The sequence below is a fragment of the Pseudoliparis swirei genome, chromosome 18 (genome assembly GCF_029220125.1).
Source record: "Pseudoliparis swirei isolate HS2019 ecotype Mariana Trench chromosome 18, NWPU_hadal_v1, whole genome shotgun sequence".
Taxonomy (NCBI): domain Eukaryota; kingdom Metazoa; phylum Chordata; class Actinopteri; order Perciformes; family Liparidae; genus Pseudoliparis; species Pseudoliparis swirei.
This window is the reverse complement of record NC_079405.1, coordinates 15,066,956-15,094,173: the sequence shown is the minus strand read 5'-3', so window position 1 is coordinate 15,094,173 and position 27,218 is coordinate 15,066,956. Positions and strand designations below refer to the sequence as shown.

Here is a 27,218-nt window from a genome sequence, read left to right as displayed (position 1 = left end):
GCGCCCGAGTTATTTCCTCCTTGACATGAGGATACTCCTCGGAGGTCTCGGACGGGTACTGTTCTAAGAACAATGCCAACATATCCCTATATTTAGTTTGGCATGATTCCCAATCCACATTATCGAGTGCTTTATTTGCCTTATAATCTAAGCCACACGTGTCAAACTCATGGCCCGCGGGCCAAATGTGGCCCGCCACGTCATTTGATGTGGCCCGCGACGGCATTAAATAAATATGATGCCTTTTCTTAAAAAAGGGAGGAAAAAAAATCTTGTGCTTTTATTTTGAAGGTCTTTTTTTTGCAGCGACTGCGGTCTGTTCACGCTCCTTCATGCTGCGTTCACGCCAGAGGAGAGGCGAACCCTTGCATTGCTTTCTAAATGTACTCGCGTGAGTTCACTCGCCGGACTATTTGTCACGTTTTCTTCACTCGCGCCGGAGAGGGGGCGTGGCTTATCGTGGCATATAACAGCTCGTTACCACAACCGTCCACCACGGAAGAAATACACACTCTTTGTTCTGTTGAGGAAGTCCCACACACGTCGGACCATCAAGCCATCGAGTCTGGGTTAATAATATAAATATTACATTTTATATTATCCGTAGCCGCACGCAGCTTCTCCAGGAGCTGCGTCTGGATGACCGCCGCTTCCAGACGATCGATATCCTCCGTAGGTTCTGATTCAACGGTATGACGTCAGTGACGTCACGCGGAGCATTTCAACAGTCTCACCTACTTTTACCGCCCGAGTTAAAAGAATCAGCCCGAATGAGGCGCATTTTTCGCGTCCTGTCATTCACGCGCCCGGCGGACATCCAGGTGCGCGCGTGTGTGTGTGCGTGTGCGCGTGCGTGTGTGACCATTGACTTTGTATGAACAAACATCCCCAGTTCCCCTATTATGAATTCCTCCATCGGGTCTATGTCAGTGGTCACTAAGGTTGAAGTGAGTGCTGCTTCATGTTGTTCAGTATTTATAATATAGTCAGAAGAAAAGTTAATGTTGAATATGTGAATCTTTTTTAATTACCCTTGTTTAATTTATTTATAGTTTGTGTATAAAAGCTGCTCCTCAAGACTCTGACTTGTAGAGCAGCTTCATGTGTCATAGGTTCAGTGAGTGAGACATTAATTACATATTTTGAGGCTTTTTAAAACCAGACTTTTTTACTTCATGTTTATGCATGAAAGCACTGTTTTATACATGTTTTAAAGTCTGAAGTTAGAGTAGTAATGTATGTTGTATTACCTTGTGTCCTTAAGATTCACTTGTTGGTTCATAATTGACAGTAAAAGGGAATATTACTAAATAGTTGTGTTGTGCATACTGTGATATTCTGAACTCTCAGGTTCAAACTGCAACATCTTTTCATTAAATACATTTGAGAAGTTAAAAATGTCCCTCGATTTAGGTCATAGCTTGTCATTCAGGGGTGATAGTGCATCCCAAAGCCAGACCAGGAGAGAACCACAGCGCGAGACCAGTGGAGAACCACTGCCCAGACCAGTGGAGAACCACCTGTCTCAACTGTGACAAAGCTTTTAACAAAGTTAATGTAATAATGTTTGTTTGATCTTTGATAAAGTAATGTGGGTTAAAATAAATTTAATGAAATTAAATAGATTTATTTTATAATATTAAATGCATTTGCAGATATAGTTATACATTCATATAAGTACACCTAAATAAACAATAAACAAATGCAAAGACAGTTATTTAACAATATGTTCTGGAGTAGTTAGAATTATACCGTGTTAGTAACAACCGGCCCTTTGAGGGCAGCCATGAGGCGGATGTGGCCCTCGGTGAAAATGAGTTTGACACCCCTGATCTAAGGCGACTCGAAGCAGCAGCTCCACTTCGCTGTCTGTCCATACAAATGAACCTCGTGCCATATTTACTCTCTAAAGGAAAAGGAAGTTGATCGTGTTTTTCGTAGTTGTTGTTGGTTTTGAGAATTCTGATTGGTTTGCATGTCTTCATCCTTCTCGTTACACTGCCGACTACAGGTTTGGCAGAGTTATGATGACGCCCGGGGGCGTATTTATGCGGGTTCATATAAACAGAAACTTTTTTGAAAACGACCTTGTGTGTACGACGTTATTTTTGAAAACGGAGGGGCAGAAATATTCGTTTCTGTAAATACCCGGCGATGTGTAAACGTGGCCTAAATGTACGGATTTATTTCTTTACTTTTTCAAATAAGTTAGAGCTGCTCCACAATATTCCATGTAGCCCCTAAAGGTCTAAGAACTCCTGGTTGGGAATCACTGTACTATCGCTTCATCATCATCATCATCATCATCATCATGTGCTCAGTCAGAGATTCACTGAAGGGAAGACATTAAAAAGGCCTGCATCCGACTGCACAGTAAATAGGATAATTTATGGATGAACAGCCGGCACGGTGAAACTGTCATGAAGACAGCAGCACCGGGATAAAACAAGTGGACACAAAGACAAGGGGGGCAGGGGGGAGGGGGGGGGCAGACAGGATTCACTCCCATTGTCTGCTGGGATAGCGAGGACAATGCAGGACAACGCTGAGATATGCAAGCGCCACATGGCCTCACCCCAGCGATGCACCAGGCCTAATCCTAAAGACGATTTCCCCACCCAACATTATAGATGATGTCATCGTCCGCCCTCCTCACCCTACCCAAGCTCCTCCGGACTTCAATGCGACCAAGCGTAGAGGCCGACAGAAGGATGTTCTGCTACTGAGAAACAAGGCGTCAGAAAGACATCCGATACCCTTTGAGCGCATCTGTGTCACAAATCAGAGCGCTTAAGAACAACACTATCGTATCACACAGAGCTTAAACTCTCTGGGCCTTCAAAACCAGGAGCCTCTGACATCTGTCACATGCAAGACTAGACTTTATCCTGCAAATGGAAAGTTTCTATCTGCGGTCAGGTGTCGGTTGACTTGCTGCATGTCTTGTAAAAATGCTTGCCGAGTGAAAGCAGCCGGCAGGACAGGTCAGTGTGTCCCCGAGAATTACAGGTCCAAAGAAAGCCTAACATGCCTCACTGGAAAGAGGGAGAGGGGGACAGTCGCTCTTTAGAACTTTATGTGCCTCCCCTCCCCCCCATCTTCAATTTACAAAAGGGACCTTACCCCTCGTCCCCACCCACATGGAATTTCTCAGGCATTGCTAGGTTCACCATGACAACTGGGTGCTTAACAAAGCATTTCTCTTAGGCATTCTTCCTTTCACAGGGGAGAGGGGGGACAACAGTCAAAAGAGGGAGAGACAGAGAGAGGTGGTGGGGGGGTAAAGAGGGAGGTTGGAGGATCTTAAAAAGATGGGAGGGAACCAGGGAGGTTGCAGGGGTGAGAGCTATATACCCGGGTGGATAGGAGAAAAATGGAGAATGGTGTCAGGCAGACAAAAAGAGGGAAAGAGAAACAGGATCAAGGTGATAGGTGATGGTAAAGGCAGGGAAGAGAAGAGAAACAGTGCTACAAATATTCCAAGCAAGTCTGCAAGTGTGACTAACACCATCCTGAGAGGCTCACAAAGAATGAAAAGAGCGTATTACGGATGACTCCAGTCGCACTGAACACGGCCGAGCGTTTGCAAGCTGTGACTCTAAATCCTGTGAATCAATCACGAGGCAAACAGAAATGCATCAACCATTAAGAACACAGACATTCAAGGTGCGCTCCGCTTGAGTGAAATAATAATATGATGGCGAGGAGAAAAGCAATGAGAGAGGTCCAGCTGTTGGAACACACACACACACACACACACACACACACACACACACACACACACACACACACACACACACACACACACACACACACACACACACACACACACACACACACACACACACACACACACACACACACACACACACAGCTTGCTGGGCTAGTGTTACAGAAGACAAACCCCTGAGAAAGTCCCTCCAGACGGCCTTAAGGTTTAATAGATTATAATGAAATTACGCTGGCTGTCTTGGCTCTTACTTATACAATAAGTAATGCAACAGTGTCTCCTCCATTATAATTACAGTCTTGTCGCATAATCTCATGCAAGAATGGCAAAAGGTATGGGGCAAAGGGGGTCGAAGAAAATATAAAAACACGTTCAACCACATAGAATACTGGCATCCATCCTGTATCTGATGTCACGGATTTGTCAGGGGGTGAAGCACCGGTGAAGAGAAACAAGCTGGACTCCAGGTTTAAAGCACAATAAAAGTACTTTACTTCAAGAAAAGGTATAACATAGAAACTCTGGCTTGAAAGCAACTAAAAAAACCACACCATGACTCGCATGTGGACAGAGACGGGGAGTTGATCATTGAAACAGAGACACTACAAGACAGAGATAAAGACTACAAACTGACAGGAGACAAGGGAAAGACTGGCACAATATATAGGGGGGAAAACACAGGTGTACTGCATGATACAATCAGTAAGACAGGAGTGGCTGAGGGCAGGTGAAGGGAATTAACCAATCAAGGAGACAGGAGTGGCTGAGGGGAGGTGAAGGGAATTAACCAATCAAGGAGACAGGAGTGACTGAGGGCAGGTGAAGGGAATTAACCAATCAAGACAGAGGAGACGTAGAGGAGGCATCGAGACACAGATCGCAGGACACAGGAGACACAGAGGAGAAACAAGAGAAATGGAACAGGGCGTTACATCTGATTGGGAAAAACATCTAGATATTTTAGACAAGTTATAAAAGCCCCAAATAATCGTTAAGAAACCAACAACTTGATAATCATATTCATTGATTGATCCGGTTAGTTGGGCTGAATGCCAACAAGTTTGGCTCAGGCCAGTTTGAAAACTAGTAGTAGTTTAACCTTAGAGTAAACGTAAAAGGGTCCCTCTTCTCTCCCAACACGGACCAGAGCCAGAACATATCTGCTGTCCACCATGCAATTTGAGCATCTGTACACCCTGCAGTGTAATGTGAGCTGAATCAAACTGCCATCATTAGTTCTGGAGACGTGTTTGTCTGCTAAATCTCGGCATTGGTGTTTGCAAAGTAAGCATGCAGGGCACGGGATTGGCTTGGATTCAGAATTTAAAATAAGCACAAAGTGTCCTCATGACAGTAATAATAATGTATTCATGTTATAGTTTCCACACAGGAGGTTCACGTGTAAGTGTGTCACTCCTACAGTCACTGTATAATGCAAACAAGAAATGATACATTTACATAATAATGACAAAACAACAAAAGACAACAAATTGACCTCAAATTCCAATTATAAAGCATAACGTGTTCCAAATGAAGGATAATGAAGGATTAGATATAGTTTCTATTACGAAATTAACATGGCTTTAAGGATAAAAGGAAAGCAGGGGGGAACGAATTCTTTGCCATCAACTGCAAACACCTATTAATGCAGGCTCACGCTTGCCTGGAAGCAGTAGATCAGCTCGAGTATGTCAACACTGGTTTGACAGATCCCAGGATACACATGCAGCAAATGTAATCCCTCAGATGACAACCAGCCTCTCAATTCTGCAGTGTGACCATAATTCTCTTCATCATACTGACAAATATTATCATCACATATGGCGCTTTTGTTGTCGACATGTAAGAATTGCATCCTAGAGTTCAACAGATCCCCAAAATATGGAATCAGTTTTAGTCACTCATCAGGCTAATATGAGTTTATCGTTCTCCTTCCTCACATTTAGAAAAGAGGCAGGTCCAACACAGGCCCAACACCGCTAAAAATCGAACTCCTTTACATTAAATAGTTATAATCATTACCTTCGCATTGAAAATGCGGAAGGTTATGTTTTGATCGATTATTTATTTATTTATTTGTATGTGTGTTATTCGCATAACAAAAAAAGTTTTAAACCGAATCGCATGAAATTTGGTGGGATGATTGCTTATTATCCGGGGGCCATTTGATTAGATTTTGGGATCAATCGGGTCATGGTCATGGAAAGGTCAACATTTTCTTTTTACCAATTGGCATGCAACGAATGCCAACATGTTCATAATTCAATGCCCAATCTTGTGATATGCGAAGGTATGCGCTCTACCGAGTGCCCATTCTAGTTAATTTATGCATTTCACACAACCAATACACAATACACCAGCAGGACCTCTGAGGCTATGTGTTTGTCAGGTGTGTTTTAAGTGCCTGCTTTATGGTATGAAATGGTTAAAGTGACAATCTTAACCGCAATATTCTGTGTTAGAGGATTAGGCCAATTATTTAATCTGGAGAGTATGCCTTTGTATTTAAATACCTTTAAGAAGAAAAGGTGATTTTCATATTTAACAACAGGCGTTGCTGCAGAGATCAATTCGCAGTGCTTCTTTTTGTCTTTTACATTTGAATGAGAACATTTGAGTCAATGTTACTCACGCTGTGCTGCTTTAAATATGACGCAATTAGTCAGTACATTTGATTCATTGATTGGTGTCAAGATTTTGAAAGAATTCAAACCAATATAACACAAAGAAATAACACGTCAGATACAAACTCAAAACCTTTCATGTTAATTACAAGGGAAACATGACATTAAATGATGATAGAAAACAGATACCGTATCTTTAAGCAAAACTTGCCAGTTGGTATTGACCAGGGGTGCTCACACTTTTTCAGCATGCGAGCTACTTATTATGTGACCAAGTCAAGGCGATCGACCGACCGGGGGGGGGGGGGGGGGGGCTAGTAACTTTCAGAGGACTGTTAACGCGACACGTAGAGACAGAAATGACATGCTGCTGCTATAATGTGGCGCTATAGAGAAAGTGACAGGGGGGCGGGCCAATTTTTTTTAATGTCATGCGATCTACGTATTGAGCACCCCTGGTATAGACACTCGCATCACTAATGTCAGTAGTCAATAAAATGAGCTTACTTCCTTTAAAAATAGATATAATTAAGCATTTAAAACACACATGTTGACTATTTTGTTTTAAAATCATATGACAATTATTTTTATACTCTCTTCACATTACCCAGTTTATTAAAATCGCTTCAATAACAGTATTATGCATTTATGTTGAAGTTTTTTTATATGGTATTTCAATGAATTTAGGAATTAAGACATTACATCTTTGTATTAATGTTAAACCTGAAGCAAAGTGTAGTTACATTTGAGCCGTTGCCTCCATTTCAGTGTGAAGAGCAATGCTCATAAAATGATGTAAATCAGTCAAATAACACACAAAAGAGCCCATCAAATATCGTCCATCATAAGGGGCCTCTTAAACAGCAGCATAGAGTGAAAGATAATAGGAAGACTTGGGAGGTCCCTGGAGGGAGAAGCCTTTGGAAATTGGGGTCAGCAGCATCTATAGGAGGAGCTCGTCTTCCTACCCCATCTCCTCCTCCAACAGCCCGCCTACAGGCGCTCCTGCTCACTTACAGTACGACTGTATTTTCCAACATGCTCCCAGTTGACTCTACTGCAACTTTACCCTCACCCCTTCCCCCCTGTCCTCCTGCCTCCCTCCACCTCCTTCTGTCTACTGCAGGGGTGCTGACACATAAACCCCAGCAGGTGTGGGACGCGCTGTGGAGACACAGCCTCTAATTGGTCCTTGGTGGAGTCACAGCTGTTGCCCCCAACCACGGCCTGGTATGAGCACTCGCCCCTGATGCGACAGCCCACTATTGTTCTCCAGGGGGGGAAAGCTCAGCCCCAACTCCTAGAACGACTACTCACTCAATCCATACAGTTTCTGCAGCTCAGTGTCAACTCACCAACCAATGAGAAAACACTTCCACCTTTTCAGTGAAATCAAAGAAATCCTGAGCTTCCTACCAGCCTTCATCCTCCCCTTCCTTATCCGATTTCATCTTAAACCAACCTCTTAATAAGGTCCCCTGGTTCTGTTTCCCACTCTGTCAGATTGTGCCACGGTCAAAGTGAAGGCAAATTTACAGCCGATCACACTGTGTCAAATGAGCTCCAACAGAGGGTTAAAGCCCCCCCCCCCCTCCCCCATTCAAGTTCAGTTACATTTTAGGGCACATCTAACTCGGTAATTTGTGCTGGCATGTAAAATTAAGGTACAAGGACCGCCCGCAGACGGTTTAAGACATGCAAGTGAGGAGAGACAACACCAGCACTGAACAGAAAGGAAGTTAACTGGCGGGTTTTGGATACTCATCTCCCCCAAAACAGTGGACCAGACGGTGATTTAAATTGAAACCAACTCCTGTTATCTTTACATACACCGGTAAAAAACAGAATCCTCACCCTCAAACACATTTGAGCTGAAAACACTGACGACTATTACATTTCTCTCTCTGTCAGATGAGCACAATACAACACTTAAATTAAAATTCAACTCTTAATTTTAACTCTAAACAAGTCATAGAAATAGTACATCTTTTAATTAGGTCGGTTGTTGTATGTGGGAGGGGGTTGATTGGTAATTATGGGCCACATCAGTCTGCCACAGGATAGAGACATGCTCGGACAAACACCTATTAAAATCTCCTCAGTAGACGGAATCAGGCTTGTGTTAACAAGAAAGCTCCTCAATGAGAAGAATTACAGCCCGCCACTTTGACCAAATGAAACAAGTTACCGAACAGACTTTGAATGCTTAAATTCGTCTTTGTGACTTGCTGCTCTGAGGGATTGTTTTTCGACGGGGGGAATAGGAAATGAGGAGTGGCTTACAAATATCCTGCAATGAAAATTAATCCTCCCTCATGAATATTTCTATTATAGGGAAATCACTCTGGAACGCTGAAGCCAGTTAAGTCGTCATCAATTCCATTATCCGGTAAAGTGAAGCGAAAATGTAAATGAAGAGACATGTTAATGGGAAAGGAGGAGGAAGACACCTTCTCCTCTCCCTGCACTGTGCCACTCACTGGGTGGAGCAATAACAAAGAGCAATACAACAGTCTCACCTGACACTGAGATCCTCATGGAGGCCTCCAGGGGCCGGTTGTTATCCAGGGCCGGGCTCAGCTGGATCTCCCCCGTGCTTTGGTTAAGGAGGACCAAGTTCAGCTCGTTTCCCACCTCGAATTTGTAGTGGAGCTGGTCCGAGATGTCGGGGTCGTGTGCGGGGATGCGTCCAATCACTCCGGTCGGGAAGTTGCTCGACTTGTCCGTCACGTAGTTGTTGAAGATGATCTGGAAGTTTTTCAGCATGGGAACGTTGTCGTTTTTATCGACAAGTTTGATGTGGACTGTGGCGCGGCTGACCAGAGGCGCAGAGGTGGCCTGGACCACAATGACATACTCAGATCTGGTCTCATAGTCCAGGTCTATTAATGCAGTCAGTTCTCCAGAGAAGATGTCCAGCTGGAACACCTCTGGGATGTTTCCCTCCACTATCTGGTACATAATCTGTGCATTGCTGCCTTCGTCTGGATCTGTGGCCAACACGTGTGCAACCACAACGCCTATGGGGCTGTTCTCCTCCACCATGATGTCAAACTCATCCTTCTCAAACACAGGGGGGTTGTCATTCACATCGAGGATCGTTACTTGGAGGTTAACTGCCGTTTTTAGAGCAGGAACACCTTTGTCTACAGCGAACGCCTGCAGGCTGTAGACGGGCACATTCTCTCGGTCTAGTCGGCGCAGTGTGCGGACAATGCCAGAGGTGGATTCAATTATAAAATCTCCTTCGCCATCCTCACCGCCCTGGAAGGTATAGAAGACGCGGCCATTGAGCCCAGAGTCTCTGTCGGTGGCAGAGACCTGGACCACGCTGGTGAACACCGGCACATCCTCCATGACGGAGCCCACGTAGTGGTCTCTGAGGAAGCGGGGGGAGTTGTCGTTGATGTCGTTCACCAGTATCTCCAGGTAGGTGGTGTCGGACTTCTGTGGGATGCCGTTATCTCGAGCAGTGATGGCTAGCGTATAGGCCACCTGGTCCTCATAGTCCAGCTCCATCTGTGTGGTGACGGCCCCCGTGTCGGAGTCGATGTCAAACTGAGGGACGCTGTCATCCATGTAGTAGGTGATACGCGCGTTCTCGCCTGTATCTTCATCCGTGGCACTTATGACCACAACAGTGGTTGCGACAGGCCGGTCCTCGTTGATGTTGACGGTGTAATGCGAGCTCTGGAACACGGGCCGGTGTGTGTTGGCGTCAGTGACGTTGACGAACACTTTAGTGGCGTCGAGGCGTGTGCCGTCACTTGCAGTGACAGTCAGGGCGTACTGGCGCTCTAGTTTGTAGTCTAAAGGCAGCGCCAGTGTGATGAGCCCCCCTCCGCTCTGACTCGTGATGGAGAATCTGTTGCGGGTGTTTCCGCTGGATATCTGATAGGTCACCACACTGTTGATGTCCTGGTCCACAGCTGACACAGTCACCACGCTGGTCCCCACGGCTGCATCCTCATTAAGTCGCCTATAGTAGGCCTTCTGAGTGAACTCTGGGTTGTTGTCGTTGACGTCTAGAATAGTCATGCTGATGCTGGCAGAGGAGGACATGACAGGGTAGCCCTGGTCTCGGGCCTCCACTCCAAAGTTGTAAAACTCGACACTCTCCCTGTCCAGCTCGGCTGACACTACAATCCACCCTGTGCTGTTGTTGATGGAGAAGGGGAAGTTTGACGTGGTTTCAGTGAGGCGATACTCCAGCCTGGAGTTGCTGCCAGAGTCGGCATCCACAGCTTGGATGTGGATGATGGAGTAGCCCAGCGGCACGTTCTCCAGCACGGTGGCCTGGAATGGAGTGCTGACAAAAATGGGGACGTTGTCGTTAACATCCAGCACCTGCACCGTAACCAAGCCGCTGATGTTGGAGAGCGGGGGGCGTCCTCCATCCTGAGCTCTGATTCTTAGAGTGTATTCTTTGTTTGCCTCGTAATCCAGGTGACTCACCAGGTCCATGTTACCCGTCTGAGCATCAATATAAAACTGCCCCCTGGTGTTTCCGCTCATAATGCTGAAGTGGACGACGGCGTTGCTCCCTCTGTCCTGGTCTGTGGCGGTGACCTGCAGGATCTCTGTGTTAGGGCTCATGTCCTCTGGCACCTGGACTACATAGCGCTTCTCACTGAACTGGGGGGCATTATCATTGTCATCCTCAACCACAATGTTAACGGTAGCTGTGGCGCTGCGGGGCCCGGGGTCACGACCTTGGTCATTTGCCTCAACCAGCAGCATATAGGCTTCCACCTCCTCTCTGTCTACCAGGCCTTTGGTGCGGATTACACCAGACCTCGAGTCAATCTCAAACACATCATTGGACCCGTTGCTGTTGATGATGCGGTAAAGGATGTTACCATTAACAGGTGCGTCCCCATCCGTGGCCCTCACAGTTAACACCTCATAGCTTATTTCTAGATTCTCCCTGATGCTTTCCTTGTAGTCCTGCTGCTCAAAGACGGGGTCATGATCATTGGTGTCTTTGACCGTGATAGTGAGGGTGGCCATGCCCGTACGCCGGGGAGTGCCGTGGTCGACTGCGGTCACACGGAACACGTGGGTGTCTTTAGTTTCCCGGTCCAGCACCTCGACTGTGGACACGGCACCGTTGGCCGGGTCCACAGCAAAGAGATTGTTGGAGCGGCTATCAAAGAGAGCTTCGATAAAATACTCCAGCCTGCCTGCCTCCCCCTCGTCCACATCCATTGCTTTTAAAACAACCACCGAAGTCCCAGCCGGCTTATTCTCTGCCACAGACACTTGGTACATTGGAGGTTGAAACTGAGGGCTGCTGTTGATGCTTCTCCTCCTCCTGCTCACAATCCCTGAATCAGACAGAGCTGCCTTTTCCAACAGCTTCCCGAGGTGGCCCTGTCTGAAGGGGCCCTGCCCTACACGCCAGTGGACAGAGATGGGGTTGACTCTAGCGCTCAGTCCCTCTCCTGTGAGCACGTCACAGAGCAGGTCCAGCTCCAGGAGGGTGTCCTGCCTCCAGCACAGCGTCTCGGACACAAACAAGTCCCCCTCGGAGAAATAAAAGTCCCGACTGTTGGTGACTTTGCAGCGGATCGGGGACCCGGGTAGCAGCCCCCCCACGGCAAACAGGGCAGAGCCTGCTTGGTGGCACTTAGAGCTGTGGTGGCTGTGGGTGCTCAACAAACTGAGCACCTCCATGTCCCACTGAGGTTTTCTTTTACGCTTGTTGGAACAGTTCCTACCGTGAACGTGCACGTCGTACTGGCTGGTGAGGAGATGCCTGTAGCCGGAGTCCGTGCAGTCCGCCACGGTGTACACGGTGAAGGGGTTGGAGCGCAGCGAGGCGCACTTTATCGAGTCCGAAACAAACACAACGCCCGCGGCTACGTCCGTCCCCAGGAACCGCTCCGTGAATGTGGGAGCGAGGACCTGATCCAGAGTGCACCGCGCGCCCCGCTCCGCGCCGGCCACCAGCGTCCTTGGCCCCACATCCTCACTGATGTGAACTGTGTAACAACGCACCAGCAAGACCAGTTTACACCACCAGAAAATCCACAACAAATCCCATTTAACGAAGTGCATCGCTCCTCAGTTTGTGATCAACCGGCTCTCCGAGCGGGAATCTGGGCAGCTTTCCTTTAAACTTTCCGCCAGTGAGTGTCCCTTTGTTGCAGAGGAGCCATGCTCTCTCCGGTCACTAAACCCGCAGTAACCTTGTCCGGAGCGGCACTCTCTCTCTCCCTCTCTCTCTCTCTCCCTCTCTCTCTCACTCCGCCGGCAGCAACTAGAGCAGCACCTCCACTCAATCCGCGTAACTCCGCTTGAATGGTGAAAATGGCTCCAGCTCCCCCTGCGCCTCGAGGCTCATCATTATCATAAACGTGTGAGCGTGTGTGTTAGTGTGTGTGTTTATACGCGTGCGCGTACGAGAGTTAGAGAGAGAGAGATTCCCCTGATAAATAGTAACTTCCAAAAAGCTTCATTCATGAACAACAAAACAACAAAAACAAGACTTTCGTGTAGTTTACTTGACAACAATGTGTTTAATGTATTTTGGTGTTTGATAAATGCAGTTGTGTGTTAGCTTTACATTAGCCTATGTTGGTTTTATTTAAGTGTTTTAAGAGTCAGAATACAACACTTTAAATTGCAAAGAGAGGGCTCTGTGTTAACACATTACAGCAACACACCACGATGATTTCATCAGCAACAATATGTTCATATCATGGAGCCACCGCCTCTCACAAAGGGTTTACTTATTAACTGGCAGACATTCCTCAAAGGGTAGGCGGGAGTGTTTGAACCCAACACAATGTGCGGGTGAAAGTTATTCTTTCACCAGAACCCAGAGTTCAGAGATCTTCAAAAAGAGGACCATTTACACTTAAAACCCACATTTTATTTATTTTGAGTTCATCTGTCGTTTTCAGATTCAACATTTTTCTATTTTCTATATATATAATGAAATTATGAGGTACACTCTGTTCTAGTAAGATATTTAGGGAATAAAACATATAACTACATCGAGTACAGACAAGTGAAATCGTTGATAAGCCCATGGACTGATGTGCTAAGCGTCACTGACACCTCGTGGCCACACGGCACACTCACAGTTCGAGAGCCCCGTCTCCAGCAGCACCTTCATCATTCTGCTCCTCCTCATCTCAGTATGTCCATGATGACGTTGTGTTGCATGAATGAATGAGGCTCTTCTTCAACTGTTAAAAATAAATTGTCCTGTACGCTATATCTGGTCTTATAGACGAATATGGTAATTTAACACAGCTTTTTCTGAATATATGATTATAAGAGTTTAGAGACGTATTATAAAAGATTAGCAAAATGGCCATTTTATACACTGACATGTTAGTTAGCTGCTCCTTTTAAGACAATACAGGACATAGAAAAAATGTCAATACCTAAGAACGTAAAATATCCATAAATGTCAAACTTAACCAACAAAGAGGAAGAGGGAACACAAGTTGAAACCCTCGAGGATGAGTCAGAGCTAGAGAGATATTTACTCTACAGTATTTTAAGTGGAGGAGAATGTACTCCGATCATTAAAATAGCAATGCCACAATTAGTAATCTACAACCAACAATCATTCATATTTTTCAGAAGGTAAAAATAGACTAAAATATTACCATAATAAATAGAACTTTCAATGAAAGTACTTTCTTTAATGACACATTTCAGAAAAAATTATAATTTTAGATTTGTGAATGAGTGTAAATCAAATACTTAAACGCTGCAGCAAGGAGGGGCTTATATTAATGTCATTACATGGTGCCATGTCTCTTTATACCTGCTGATGTTTACATCAGCGTTGTGAAGATGTTTCCAACATTTACCTCGTTACATCCTCTCATTGCAGCGCGTCTTCCAGTCTGATCGGTCCATTAACACAGTGGTCCCCAACCTTTTTTGAGCCACGGACCGGTTCCGTGTCAGAAATTATTTTCACGGACCGGCAATATAAATGACGTAATAAATATGACGTCATACAATTATACGAAGGGCATAAAGTGCCAAAACAACAACTCATCATTACGCCGAATGAGTGTGAGCCGTGCGCTTGTTGACCTGCAACGAGCCGCTAATGGAGACGGCGACACAGACGTGTGTTTGGTCCGCTGCTCCTCACCGAGTTCTGGTCGCTGTCATTAGAACACCGGCAGAGTTGTTGTGTCCCTTAAGGCCACCGTCATTTGCATCTCGAACACATTTTTTTCTAGCTCGGACGGGCTCGATTCACCGGGTGGGTTTGTTTACAAATGGGTTGCAGGTCTATTCTTTTGCAGTCGGGTCTTTTGTGGTTGGAGTACCGCTCAAACTCTTTTAAAAGCCTCTCCCACCCGGTCAACGTCTGAAACATGTAGAATATTCCGCTGTTCACTCGCCCACACAGCAGCGACTTTATCGGCCAACTTGAAACCAGTTGTCATTTCCCTGAAGTGACAGAATTCATTGAGCAGGTTGAATATGTTTGAAGATTCTTTGTCACTGAAATGTGCCGCCAGCAGAGGGTTCGACGCGTGAGACTCGCCTGCAGCGATAAACCCGAACTTTAAGACTCCTGAACGCGGCTCAGACTTACACACGGGTGTATCCGGTCCTTTTTCAAAATAAGATATTTTTTCCAACTGATTAAAAAAATAAAAATACAACTTTATTTATTCACTTTTTTACCGCGGACCGGTTCCAACCAAGCCGCGGGTACGTACTGCGCGGCCGCCGGGGTTGGGACCCCTGCACGCGGACCGGTCCCACCAACCAAGCCGCGGACCGGTACCGGGCCGCGGCCCGGGGGTTGGGGACCCCTGCATTAACAGACAAAAATATAACGCTTTACAAAATATCTAAATGGACACAATGTAGTTATAAACATCTAAACAGAGTTGTTGATTTTCTAGAGATAATTTTCCAAGACATTTTCAGTGGTGATCTAGCTGGCAGACGGGCCATCACTCCCTTTTGCTCTCACCAGGTACATTAACCATTGGGAACACCAATATTACAAATGGTAGCATACATTTTGCCGACAAATGTAGCCTAAGATTTAAAGTTTGGTCAACTCTTTTCACACAATACGATATATACATGCTATATTCGTACAATTATGTTTGGCTACTTTATGTTATAAATAATATTCTGACTATAAATACAAAAGTAGATTCTTAGTAAAGTTGTTATGCAGTTACATCACAAAATGAACAATAAGAGTAGCTTTTTACAGTTTTTATTGTTGCTGGAGGCTCTAATACAATATGAATCATAAGCTTTACAAAATAAAAACAAAACAAATACAACAAAAAGATTCCCCTCCAAAATGGAAACAGACAAAGGTTTCCACTGAGACACAATGACAAACTGTGACCCCCAACAATGACGTGATAGGTGACGAGAGAGAAGAGTTGAATTAGCTGAACAGACAGAGAGAGAGGCATGTACATACAGTGGGGGGGGGGTGGGGGGTTGGGTTGACGTGGGTGTAATCACCCGGTGATTATAACAGTCCATCCCCATGTTTGATAAGTCCACATTTCCACTCACTGCAGCTCCACACAGGCTCACATGCATGCGGACAGAGTGGGAAAAAAACCTAAAAAGCTTGCAACACAAACCGAAGGCCGCCCTCGTGGTTACACCGTTTAACCATAAGAATGAAAGTTATACACCGACAGTAATAATTTTATACAAATATATCAGGGGGGTGTCGTAGACAAAAGTAGGTGCTTGAAATAAATTTGATGTACATAAAAATGACATGTCCGTTTCCTCGACTCAGGACCCAAATCGCTCATTTGACACTGACCACGGACACATGAGCTGTGAGAACATCCGGGATTATTACTACAATGACCCTCACACTGTAAGATTATCATTAACCATGGCAATACTATTATTATATTTATAACATGGGAGAGAAGAGAGGGGTGAAGAGAGACAGGGCGTGGTGAGGAGGAATGACTTCATGGCAGATGAGATGCATGAAAACAAAACCAGACAAAGAAAACCAATAAAAAGCTATGCATTTTATCCTTTTTTGTTTTTCCACAAATAAACAAGAGTGCAGCACTGAAACAGGCTTGGAGGAAGTAGAGAAACAGAGAAAAGATGGCGGAGATGAGGCGGAGAGAGTGAGAGACAGAAGGAAGAAACAAAAAACCGTAGCGACTCTAGCTGGTGTGTTTGCGTTTGAGCGCCTCCATCAGGTCGACCTTCAGAGCCTCCTGCTTTGACTTGTCAGCCAGAGTCTGAACACTCCTGTGTGAGAGGAGACAAAAAGAGAGGAGCCGTCAGCGTCTACAAGACGGGGAGACAACGGAAAGGGTGTTCCAGAGAGACAGAAACACGGTAAGTTCAAGAGCAAAGTTAGACAGGCCAACTCCTGTGTGGAGAGCAGAGGGTGAAGGATATGCAGTCACACATTAATGTCAGGCCACTGCAAAGCAACCGTTGGTTATCTGACGGCATGCAGTGGAATCATGGGCTTCACCTCCGACACGTCTTGTAGCAGGTTTCACTATCGGTTGCATCTTGTGGAACGACGTTATTTTAAGATGACATGGAGAATTAAATGTGCCAATAAAAAAAATCAAATGTTTCACTCCATTTGCTTGAAAGGAATAATTCAGCAAACTGCAACTGAAAATAACCATTTGTTAAGCAATTACTCATCCTTGATGTTTCCTTGAATCGAGGATGGAAACTGTTTCTCTCATATTGAACAAGCTGGTCTTCAACAACAGAAACATCACAACTATTGCAGCAGAACAGCTGCAATTATCCAGCAATGCACTCAATGTAATGCTTCTCCTCTAAAACCTTTACGAAACACAAGCATAGATCCACGTGTTTATGGAACAGTGAGCATGCGATGTGGATAAATAAGACTTGGATTATCCTGCAGGAGTTGTGTGAGGGTTTATAAACAGACGTTTTATATCGTTTTGCCGTTGGTATACGATTACCCCAATTATTTTAATTCATTGAGTCTTCACTCATTTATTTTATGTTCCGTTTACTGTGGAGGTATGCAATAAAAATAATTAAAGAATTCATGGCAACACGGAGCAAGTAATTGATATATGGTCATTTTGTGTCTTGTACCTTAAATCCATTCGAGTTTCTCAAGAAAATAATTCTGTTGAACAGAGGGGGGTGAATAGAATACCAACGCTAATCAGATGTTTCAGGTATTGTTACAAAGCGGTGCTTTACACTCACTCCTCTGCTCTAGGAATAAACACAACGTTTAAGAAAACCTTATTTGGGCAACAAACTGCAAAACATCAGACTGCTCTGAATACTCCGACGTGGTTTGTGCGTCGCTCCTTCACAGGGCTCGTCTGTTAGACCACAAGGTAAACAAAGCATGCACAACATGGCTGCACAGCTGCTCAACGTTCAACACTGAGGAGCATGACCATGTAGTCGTAAGAATAATAATAATAATGAGCATACAGTGCCACATACACACTCAAGAGTCACCTGAGAGCCTGAACCCTCACAAGCACATCAAATACATCGGACCGCCTGAGACCCGCGGGGACTGCCGCTGATCCTGGAGGACATACCGTCTGTCCGGCCGGTTGCTGTTGCTAGACGACCGAATGCATCCATTGGTGGCAGCCTTGTCCTCTTAGCTCGTTGGGAAGGAGGCTGAATAATGCGTTCAAGTCGGGCTTTGGTGAGGAAACTGATTGATAACTATAAATGTTTTGTTTATAGCAATCAGTGTGAGTGTAATCCAAACCAATCAGTAACTGTTAATTCATTATTTATGAGCTGGAAGACTCAACACCATTTCCATTCAGCGTTGTTCAGCTTTAGAATAATATCATGCAGTTTGAGGCATAATCCATGCGGTTATTTAATCACGAGCAGTAGAAAAGTATTTTTCTGAAAAGTATGCATTTGAATGTTTCTGCACATTGATGTCTCTCAGCCTTGGACTGAGGTGTGTGTGTGATGACGTTAGTCAGGTCTTTTATTTACTGTCACTGTATAAAATGACCTTTTGTGCCCAGGCTTGTCTTATTTGTATCTTTTCTTTGTGCGGGGCGGCTTCGAGGAGCGGCTTCTGATGGAATTAGCAACTGTACAAATCGGAGAGAGAGCACCTCAGAGTTAATTTTGTACTTACCAACCCTAAAATATTGATGCACACCCACACACACACACACACACACACATGCCAAGTTGTACCTCTGACCCTAGTCAATGAAGATCTGACGCTGAGGTGAGGGACTGCGACAGCTCCTTCTGGAGCTGCCACGGTTTTGGTTATCAGGCAAAGACTCAATAGATCTGCAGCACAGAGGAGAGGCAGCAGGGAAAGAGGTGAAGAGAGGGACAGGAGGACAGATGGTGAGAAGAATGGCAGCAGAAATGTGGGACGGAAAGCAATATATAAAAAAAAAAGGATGATAGGAGACGGATGGGGGAGGAGGAAGTAAAGTGAATAAAGAAAGAATTAAACTGAAAAGAGGGAATGCAAATGTATGTTTAAATAAAATATTAAATAACAAATAAGAGAAATTGACAAAAGATGTAAGAAAAAAGCTGCTGGACAGGTCAACAGATAGAAGTAAACGGGACTCTCTGCAGACCCGCTGACTGGAAGTCCTGTAAAAGAGAGAGGGTGGCGAGAAGAGAGGGTGGCGAGTCATTAAAGAAACTCATTTACCTTAGGCCATTGACGATGTCCTTGGTCTTCCCAAAGTAGATTTCATTCAGTGTGGAGCGAATCTTGTTCTCCATATCCTGGAACACGAATCAAGACATTCTTAACTTTAAGTAACTTTCAGAGGACTGTTAACGCAACACGTAGAGACAGAAATGACATGCTGCTGCTATAATGTGGCGCTATAGAGAAAGTGACAGGGGGGCGGGCCAATTTTTTTAATGGAGAATAGAAAGTGACAGGGGGCGGGCCAATTTTTTAATTCATCGCGATCTACTATGAGCACCCCCTGTATAGACACTCATCACGCGATCTCTACGTGGCACCCCTGGTATAGACACTCGCATCACTAATGTCAGTAGTCAATAAAATGAGCTTACTTCCTTTAAAAATAGATATAATTAAGCATTTAAAACACACATGTTGACTATTTTGTTTTAAAATCATATGACAATTATTTTTATACTCTCTTCACATTACCCAGTTTATTAAAATCGCTTCAATAACAGTATTATGCATTTATGTTGAAGTTTTTTTATATGGTATTTCAATGAATTTAGGAATTAAGACATTACATCTTTGTATTAATGTTAAACCTGAAGCAAAGTGTAGTTACATTTGAGCCGTTGCCTCCATTTCAGTGTGAAGAGCAATGCTCATAAAATGATGTAAATCAGTCAAATAACACACAAAAGAGCCCATCAAATATCGTCCATCATAAGGGGCCTCTTAAACAGCAGCATAGAGTGAAAGATAATAGGAAGACTTGGGAGGTCCCTGGAGGGAGAAATTTTTGGGGTGGGGCAGCATCATAGGAGGAGCCTGCTTCCTACCCCAAGCCTTTGAAATTGGGGGTCAGCGCATCTATAGGGAGGAGGTCTTCCTACCCCATCTCCTCCTCCAACAGCCTACAGGGCCCCTGCTCACTTACAGTACGACGCCTACAGCCCCTCCTGCTCACCCACAGTGCGACTGTATTTTCCAACATGCTCCCAGTTGACTCTAACAACTTTACCTCACCCCTTCCCCCCTGTCCTCCTGCCTCCCTCCACCTCCTTCTGTCTACTGCAGGGGTGCTGACACATAAACCCCAGCAGGTGTGGGACGCGCTGTGGAGACACAGCTCTAATTGGTCCTGGTGGAGTCACAGCTGTTGCCCCAACCACGGCCTGGTATGAGCACTCGCCCCCCCTGACAGCGACAGCTTTGTCTCCAGGGGGAAAGCTCAGCCCCAACTCCTAGAACGACTACTCACTCAATCCATACAGTTTCTGCAGCTCAGTGTCAACTCACCAACCAATGAGAAAACACTTCCACCTTTTCAGTGAAATCAAAGAAATCCTGAGCTTCCTACCAGCCTTCATCCTCCCCTTCCTTATCCGATTTCATCTTAAACCAACCTCTTAATAAGGTCCCCTGGTTCTGTTTCCCACTCTGTCAGATTGTGCCACGGTCAAAGTGAAGGCAAATTTACAGCCGATCACACTGTGTCAAATGAGCTCCAACAGAGGGTTAAAGCCCCCCCCCCCTCCCCCATTCAAGTTCAGTTACATTTAGGCACTCTAAACGGTAATTTTTTGTGCTGCTGTAAAATAAGGTACAAGGACCGCCGCCAGACGACACATCATCTAACTCTACTTTTTGTGCTGCATGTAAATTAAGGTACAGGGACCGCCAATGAGCAGTTTAAGACATGCAAGTGAGGAGAGAGAACACCAGCACTGAACAGAAAGGAAGTTAACTGGCGGGTTTTGGATACTCATCTCCCCCAAAACAGTGGACCAGACGGTGATTTAAATTGAAACCAACTCCTGTTATCTTTACATACACGTAAAAACAGAATCCTCACCCTCAAACACATTTGAGCTGAAAACACTGACGACTATTACATTTCTCTCTCTGTCAGATGAGCACAATACAACACTTAAATTAAAATTCAACTCTTAATTTTAACTCTAAACAAGTCATAGAAATAGTACATCTTTTAATTGGGTGGGGTTTGTTGTGGGAGGGGGTTGATTGGTAATTATGGGCCACATCAGTCTGCCACAGGATAGAGACATGCTCGGACAAACACCTATTAAAATCTCCTCAGTAGACGGAATCAGGCTTGTGTTAACAAGAAAGCTCCTCAATGAGAAGAATTACAGCCCGCCACTTTGACCAAATGAAACAAGTTACCGAACAGACTTTGAATGCTTAAATTCGTCTTTGTGACTTGCTGCTCTGAGGGATTGTTTTTCGATCGGGGAATAGGAAATGAGGAGTGGCTTACAAATATCCTGCAATGAAAATTAATCCTCCCTCATGAATATTTCTATTATAGGAAATCACTCTGGAGCGCTGAAGCCAGTTAAGTCGTCAAGCGTTAAGTCGCCATCAATTCCATTATCCGGTAAAGTGAGCGAAAATGAAGAAAATGTAAATGAAGAGACATGTTAATGGGAAAGGAGGAAAGACACCCTTCTCCTCTCCTGCACTGTGCCACTCACTGGGTGGAGCAATAACAAAGAGCAATACAACAGTCTCACCTGACACTGAGATCCTCATGGAGGCCTCAGGGGGCGTGTGTTATCAGGGCGGGCTCAGCTGGATCTCCCGCGCTTTTTAAGGAGGGGGAAGTTTCAGCTGTTTCCCACCTCGAATTTGTAGTGGAGCTGGTCCGAGGAGATGGGGGGGTCGTGGGGGGATCGTCCCAATCTCTCGGTCGGGAAGTTGCTCGACTTGTCCGTCACGTAGTTGTTGAAGATGATCTGGAAGTTTTTCAGCATGGGAACGTTGTCGTTTTATCGACAAGTTTGATGTGGACTGTGGCGGCTGACCAGAGGCGCAGAGGTGGCCTGGACCACAATGACATACTCAGATCTGGTCTCATAGTCCAGGTCTATTAATGCAGTCAGTTCTCCAGAGAAGATGTCCAGCTGGAACACCTCTGGGATGTTTCCCTCCACTATCTGGTACATAATCTGTGCATTGCTGCCTTCGTCTGGATCTGTGGCCAACACGTGTGCAACCACAACGCCTATGGGGCTGTTCTCCTCCACCATGATGTCAAACTCATCCTTCTCAAACACAGGGGGGTTGTCATTCATATCTCGAGGATCGTTACTTTGGAGGTTAACTGCCGTTTTAAGGAACACCTTTGTGTACAGTCTGTGCTGCAGGCTGGCTGTAGACACATTCTCTTCGTCTAGTCGGGCGCGGTGTGCGGACAATGCCAGAGGTGGATTCAATTATAAAATCTCCTTCGCCATCCTCACCGCCCTGGAAGGTATAGAAAGACGCGCCATTGAGCCCAGAGTCTCTGTCGGTGGCAGGTGGCAGAGACCTGGACCACGCTGAACAACAACACCACCACATCCTCCATGACGGAGCCGTGTGAGTCTCTGAGGAAGCGGGGAGTTGTCGTTGATGTCGTTCACCAGTATCTCCAGGTAGGTGGTGTCGGACTTCTGTGGGATGCCGTTATCTCGAGCAGTGATGGCTGCGTATAGGCCACCTGGTCCTCATAGTCCAGCTCCATCTGTGGACGGCCCCCGTGTCGGTGGGTGGGGCCCCCCGTCGGAGTCGATGTCAAACTGAGGGCTGTCGCTCATCCATGTAGTAGGTGTGATGGCGTTCTCGCCTGTATCTTCATCCGTGGCACTTATGACCACAACAGTGGCTTCGCGACAGGCGGTCCTCGTTGATGTTGACGGTGTGTCACGAGCTCTGGAACACGGGCGGTGTGTTGCGTGTGGCGTTGAACACTTTAGTGTGCGTCGAGGCGTGCCGTCACTTGTTGGTCAGTGGCGATTGGAACACTGAGGTGGCGTCGGGCGTGTGCCGTCACTTGCAGTGACAGTCAGGCGCACTGGCGCCTAGCGACTGGCGCTCTAGTTTGTAGTCTAAAGGCAGCGCCAGTGTGATGAGCCCCCCTCCGCTCTGACTCGTGATGGAGAATCTGTTGCGGGTGTTTCCGCTGGATATCTGATAGGTCACCACACTGTTGATGTCCTGGTCCACAGCTGACACAGTCACCACGCTGGTCCCCACGGCTGCATCCTCATTAAGTCGCCTATAGTAGGCCTTCTGAGTGAACTCTGGGTTGTTGTCGTTGACGTCTAGAATAGTCATGCTGATGCTGGCAGAGGAGGACATGACAGGGTAGCCCTGGTCTCGGGCCTCCACTCCAAAGTTGTAAAACTCGACACTCTCCCTGTCCAGCTCGGCTGACACTACAATCCACCCTGTGCTGTTGTTGATGGAGAAGGGGAAGTTTGACGTGGTTTCAGTGAGGCGATACTCCAGCCTGGAGTTGCTGCCAGAGTCGGCATCCACAGCTTGGATGTGGATGATGGAGTAGCCCAGCGGCACGTTCTCCAGCACGGTGGCCTGGAATGGAGTGCTGACAAAAATGGGGACGTTGTCGTTAACATCCAGCACCTGCACCGTAACCAAGCCGCTGATGTTGGAGAGCGGGGGGCGTCCTCCATCCTGAGCTCTGATTCTTAGAGTGTATTCTTTGTTTGCCTCGTAATCCAGGTGACTCACCAGGTCCATGTTACCCGTCTGAGCATCAATATAAAACTGCCCCCTGGTGTTTTCCACATAATGCTGGAAGTGGACGACGGTTGCTCCCTCTGTCCTGGTCTGTGGCGGTGACCTGCAGGATCTCTGTGTTAGGGCTCATGTCCTCTGGCACCTGGACTACATAGCGCTTCTCACTGAACTGGGGGGCATTATCATTGTCATCCTCAACCACAATGTTAAACGGTAGCTGTGGCGCGCGGGGGCCGGGGTCACGACCTTGGTCATTTGCCTCAACCAGCAGCATATAGGCTTCCACCTCCTCTCTGTCTACCAGGCCTTTGGTGCGGATTACACCAGACCTCGAGTCAATCTCAAACACATCATTGGACCCGTTGCTGTTGATGATGCGGTAAAGGATGTTACCATTAACAGTGCGTCCCCATCCAGTGGCCCTCACAGTTAACACCTCATAGCTTATTTCTAGATTCTCCTGATGCTTTCCTTGTAGTCCTGCTGCTCAAAGACGGTCATGCATCATGGGTGTCTTGACCGTGATAGTGAGGTGGGGTGCCATGGCGACGCCGGGAGTGCGTGCCGGAACTGCGGGTCACACGGCGGTGATCATTAGTGTCTTTTTGACGTGGTGGTGGGGTTGCCGCCCGCCGGGCGAGGAAGTGCCGTGGTGCTGGGTCACCTACGGAACACGTGGGTGTCTTTAGTTTCCCGTTTCCCGTCCAGCACCTCGACTGTGGACACAGCACGGCACCGGGGGTCCACAGCAAAGAGATTGTTGGGCGGCTATCAAGAAGCTTCGATAAAATAGTCCAGCCTGCCTGCCTACCCCTCGTCCACATCCATTGCTTTTAAAACAACCACCGAAGTCCCAGCCGGCTTATTCTCTGCCACAGACACTTGGTACATTGGAGGTTGAAACTGAGGGCTGCTGTTGATGCTTCTCCTCCTCCTGCTCACAATCCTGATCAGACATCAGACGCCTTTTCCAACAGCTTCCGAGGTGGCCCTGTCTGAAGGGGCCCTGCCCTACACTGACAGAGACAGCTGCCTTTCCAACAGCTTTCCGAGGTGGCCCTGTCTGAAGGGGCCCTGCCCTACACGCCAGTGGACAGAGATGGGGTTGACTCTAGCGCTCAGTCCCTCTCCTGTGAGCACGTCACAGAGCAGGTCCAGCTCCAGGAGGGTGTCCTGCCTCCAGCACAGCACAGCGTCGGACAACACACACCCCCCCCTCGGAGAAATAAAAGTGTTGGTGACTTTGCAGCGGATCGGGGGACCCGGTAGCAGCCCCCACGGCAAACAGGGCAGAGCCTGCTTGGTGGCACTTAGAGCTGTGGTGGCTGTGGGTGCTCAACAAACTGAGCACCTCCATGTCCCACTGAGGTTTTCTTTACGCTTGTTGGAACAGTTCCTACCGTGAACGTGCACGTCGTACTGGCTGGTGAGGAGATGCTGTGGTCCGTCAGTCGCCACGGTGTGTAGACGGGGTTGGAGCGCAAAGCAGCGCGCTTTTATTGAGTCCGACAAACCCGCCGGAGTCCGTGCAGTCCGCCACGGTGTACACGGTGAAGGGGGTTGGCGCAGCGAGGCGCACTTTATCGAGTCCGAAACAAACACAACGCCCGCGGCTACGTCCGTCCCCAGGAACCGCTCCGTGAATGTGGGAGCGAGGACCTGATCCAGAGTGCACCGCGCCTGCCCGCCCTCGCGCCGGCCACCAGCGTCCTTGGCCCCACATCCTCACTGATGTGAACTGTGTAACAACGCACCAGCAAGACCAGTTTACACCACCAGAAAATCCACAACAAATCCCATTTAACGAAGTGCATCGCTCCTCAGTTTGTGATCAACCTCCTCCGAGCGGGAATCTGGGCAGCTTTCCTTTAAACTTTCCGCCAGTGAGTGTCCCTTTGTTGCAGAGGAGCCATGCTCTCTCCGGTCACTAAACCCGCAGTAACCTTGTCCGGAGCGGCACTCTCTCTCTCCTCTCTCTCTCTCCTCTCCTCTCTCTCACTCCGCCGGCAGCAACTAGAGCTCCTCTCTCTCTCTCCGCCGGCAGCAAACAAACCAGCACCTCCACTCAATCCGCGTAACTCCGCTTGAATGGTGAAAATGCTCCAGCTCCCCTGGCTCCAGCCCCTGCGCCTCGAGGCTCATCATTATCATAAACGTGTGATGTGTGTGTGTGTGTGTTTATACGCGTGCGCGTACGAGAGTTAGAGAGAGAGAGATTCCCCTGATAAATAGTAACTTCCAAAAAGCTTCATTCATGAACAACAAAACAACAAAAACAAGACTTTCGTGTAGTTTACTTGACAACAATGTGTTTAATGTATTTTGGTGTTTGATAAATGCAGTTGTGTGTTAGCTTTACATTAGCCTATGTTGGTTTTATTTAAGTGTTTTAAGAGTCAGAATACAACACTTTAAATTGCAAAGAGAGGGCTCTGTGTTAACACATTACAGCAACACACCACGATGATTTCATCAGCAACAATATGTTCATATCATGGAGCCACCGCCTCTCACAAAGGGTTTACTTATTAACTGGCAGACATTCCTCAAAGGGTAGGCGGGAGTGTTTGAACCCAACACAATGTGCGGGTGAAAGTTATTCTTTCACCAGAACCCAGAGTTCAGAGATCTTCAAAAAGAGGACCATTTACACTTAAAACCCACATTTTATTTATTTTGAGTTCATCTGTCGTTTTCAGATTCAACATTTTTCTATTTTCTATATATATAATGAAATTATGAGGTACACTCTGTTCTAGTAAGATATTTGGGAGGAATAAAACATATAACTACATCGAGTACAGACAAGTGAAATCGTTGATAAGCCCATGGACTGATGTGCTAAGCGTCACTGACACCTCGTGGCCACACGGCACACTCACAGTTCGAGAGCCCCGTCTCCAGCAGCACCTTCATCATTCTGCTCCTCCTCATCTCAGTATGTCCATGATGACGTTGTGTTGCATGAATGAATGAGGCTCTTCTTCAACTGTAAAAAATAAATTGTCCTGTACGCTATATCTGGTCTTATAGACGAATATGGTAATTTACACAGCTTTTTCTGAATATATGATTATAAGAGTTTAGAGACGTATTATAAAAGATTAGCAAAATGGCCATTTTATACACTGACATGTTAGTTAGCTGCTCCTTTTAAGACAATACAGGACATAGAAAAAAATGTCAATACCTAAGAACGTAAAATATCCATAAATGTCAAACTTAACCAACAAAGCGGAAGAGGGAACACAAGTTGAAACCCTCGAGGATGAGTCAGAGCTAGAGAGATATTTACTGTACAGTATTTTAAGTGGAGGAGAATGTACTCCGATCATTAAAATAGCAATGCCACAATTACTAATCTACAACCAACAATCATTCATATTTTTCAGAAGGTAAAAATAGACTAAAATATTACCATAATAAATAGAACTTTCAATAAAAGTACTTTCTTTAATGACACATTTCAGAAAAAATAATAATTTTAGATTTGTGAATGAGTGTAAATCAAATACTTAAACGCTGCAGCGAGGAGGGGCTTATATTAATGTCATTACATGGTGCCATGTCTCTTTATACCTGCTGATGTTTACATCAGCGTTGTGAAGATGTTTCCAACATTTACCTCGTTACATCCTCTCATTGCAGCGCG

At 46.2% G+C, this 27,218-nt stretch overlaps 2 protein-coding genes, 1 long non-coding RNA gene and 1 pseudogene across 5 annotated transcripts in view; all 4 read right to left on the bottom strand.

Annotated features, from left to right (window-relative positions):
• Window positions 1–12,475, bottom strand: part of celsr2 (cadherin, EGF LAG seven-pass G-type receptor 2) — a 62,463-nt gene extending 49,988 nt beyond the window's left edge. For all 3 annotated transcript variants that reach the window (XM_056437071.1, XM_056437072.1, XM_056437073.1), the window contains exon 1: window positions 8,874–12,475. In XM_056437071.1, coding sequence (XP_056293046.1) covers window positions 8,874–12,414 — 3,541 coding nt within the window. In that variant the 5' untranslated portion in view covers window positions 12,415–12,475. The remainder of the gene's footprint in view (window positions 1–8,873) is intronic.
• Window positions 12,476–16,305: 3,830 nt separating this feature from the next.
• Window positions 16,306–21,590, bottom strand: LOC130208166 (uncharacterized). The gene is made up of 3 exons (XR_008834365.1): window positions 21,556–21,590; window positions 19,028–19,104; window positions 16,306–16,602 (listed from the first exon to the last, which is right to left on the bottom strand). It is a non-coding gene; the product is annotated as an uncharacterized LOC130208166 (long non-coding RNA).
• Window positions 21,591–21,648: 58 nt separating this feature from the next.
• Window positions 21,649–22,547, bottom strand: LOC130207930 (cadherin EGF LAG seven-pass G-type receptor 2-like; annotated as a pseudogene).
• A 305-nt stretch (window positions 22,548–22,852) lies between these two features.
• On the bottom strand, window positions 22,853–23,588 carry LOC130207928 (cadherin EGF LAG seven-pass G-type receptor 2-like). Its single transcript, XM_056436713.1, has one exon. It carries the CDS (start codon window positions 23,564–23,566, stop codon window positions 22,853–22,855), a length of 714 nt encoding a protein of 237 aa, XP_056292688.1. The 5' UTR covers window positions 23,567–23,588.
• Window positions 23,589–27,218: the final 3,630 nt, after the last annotated feature.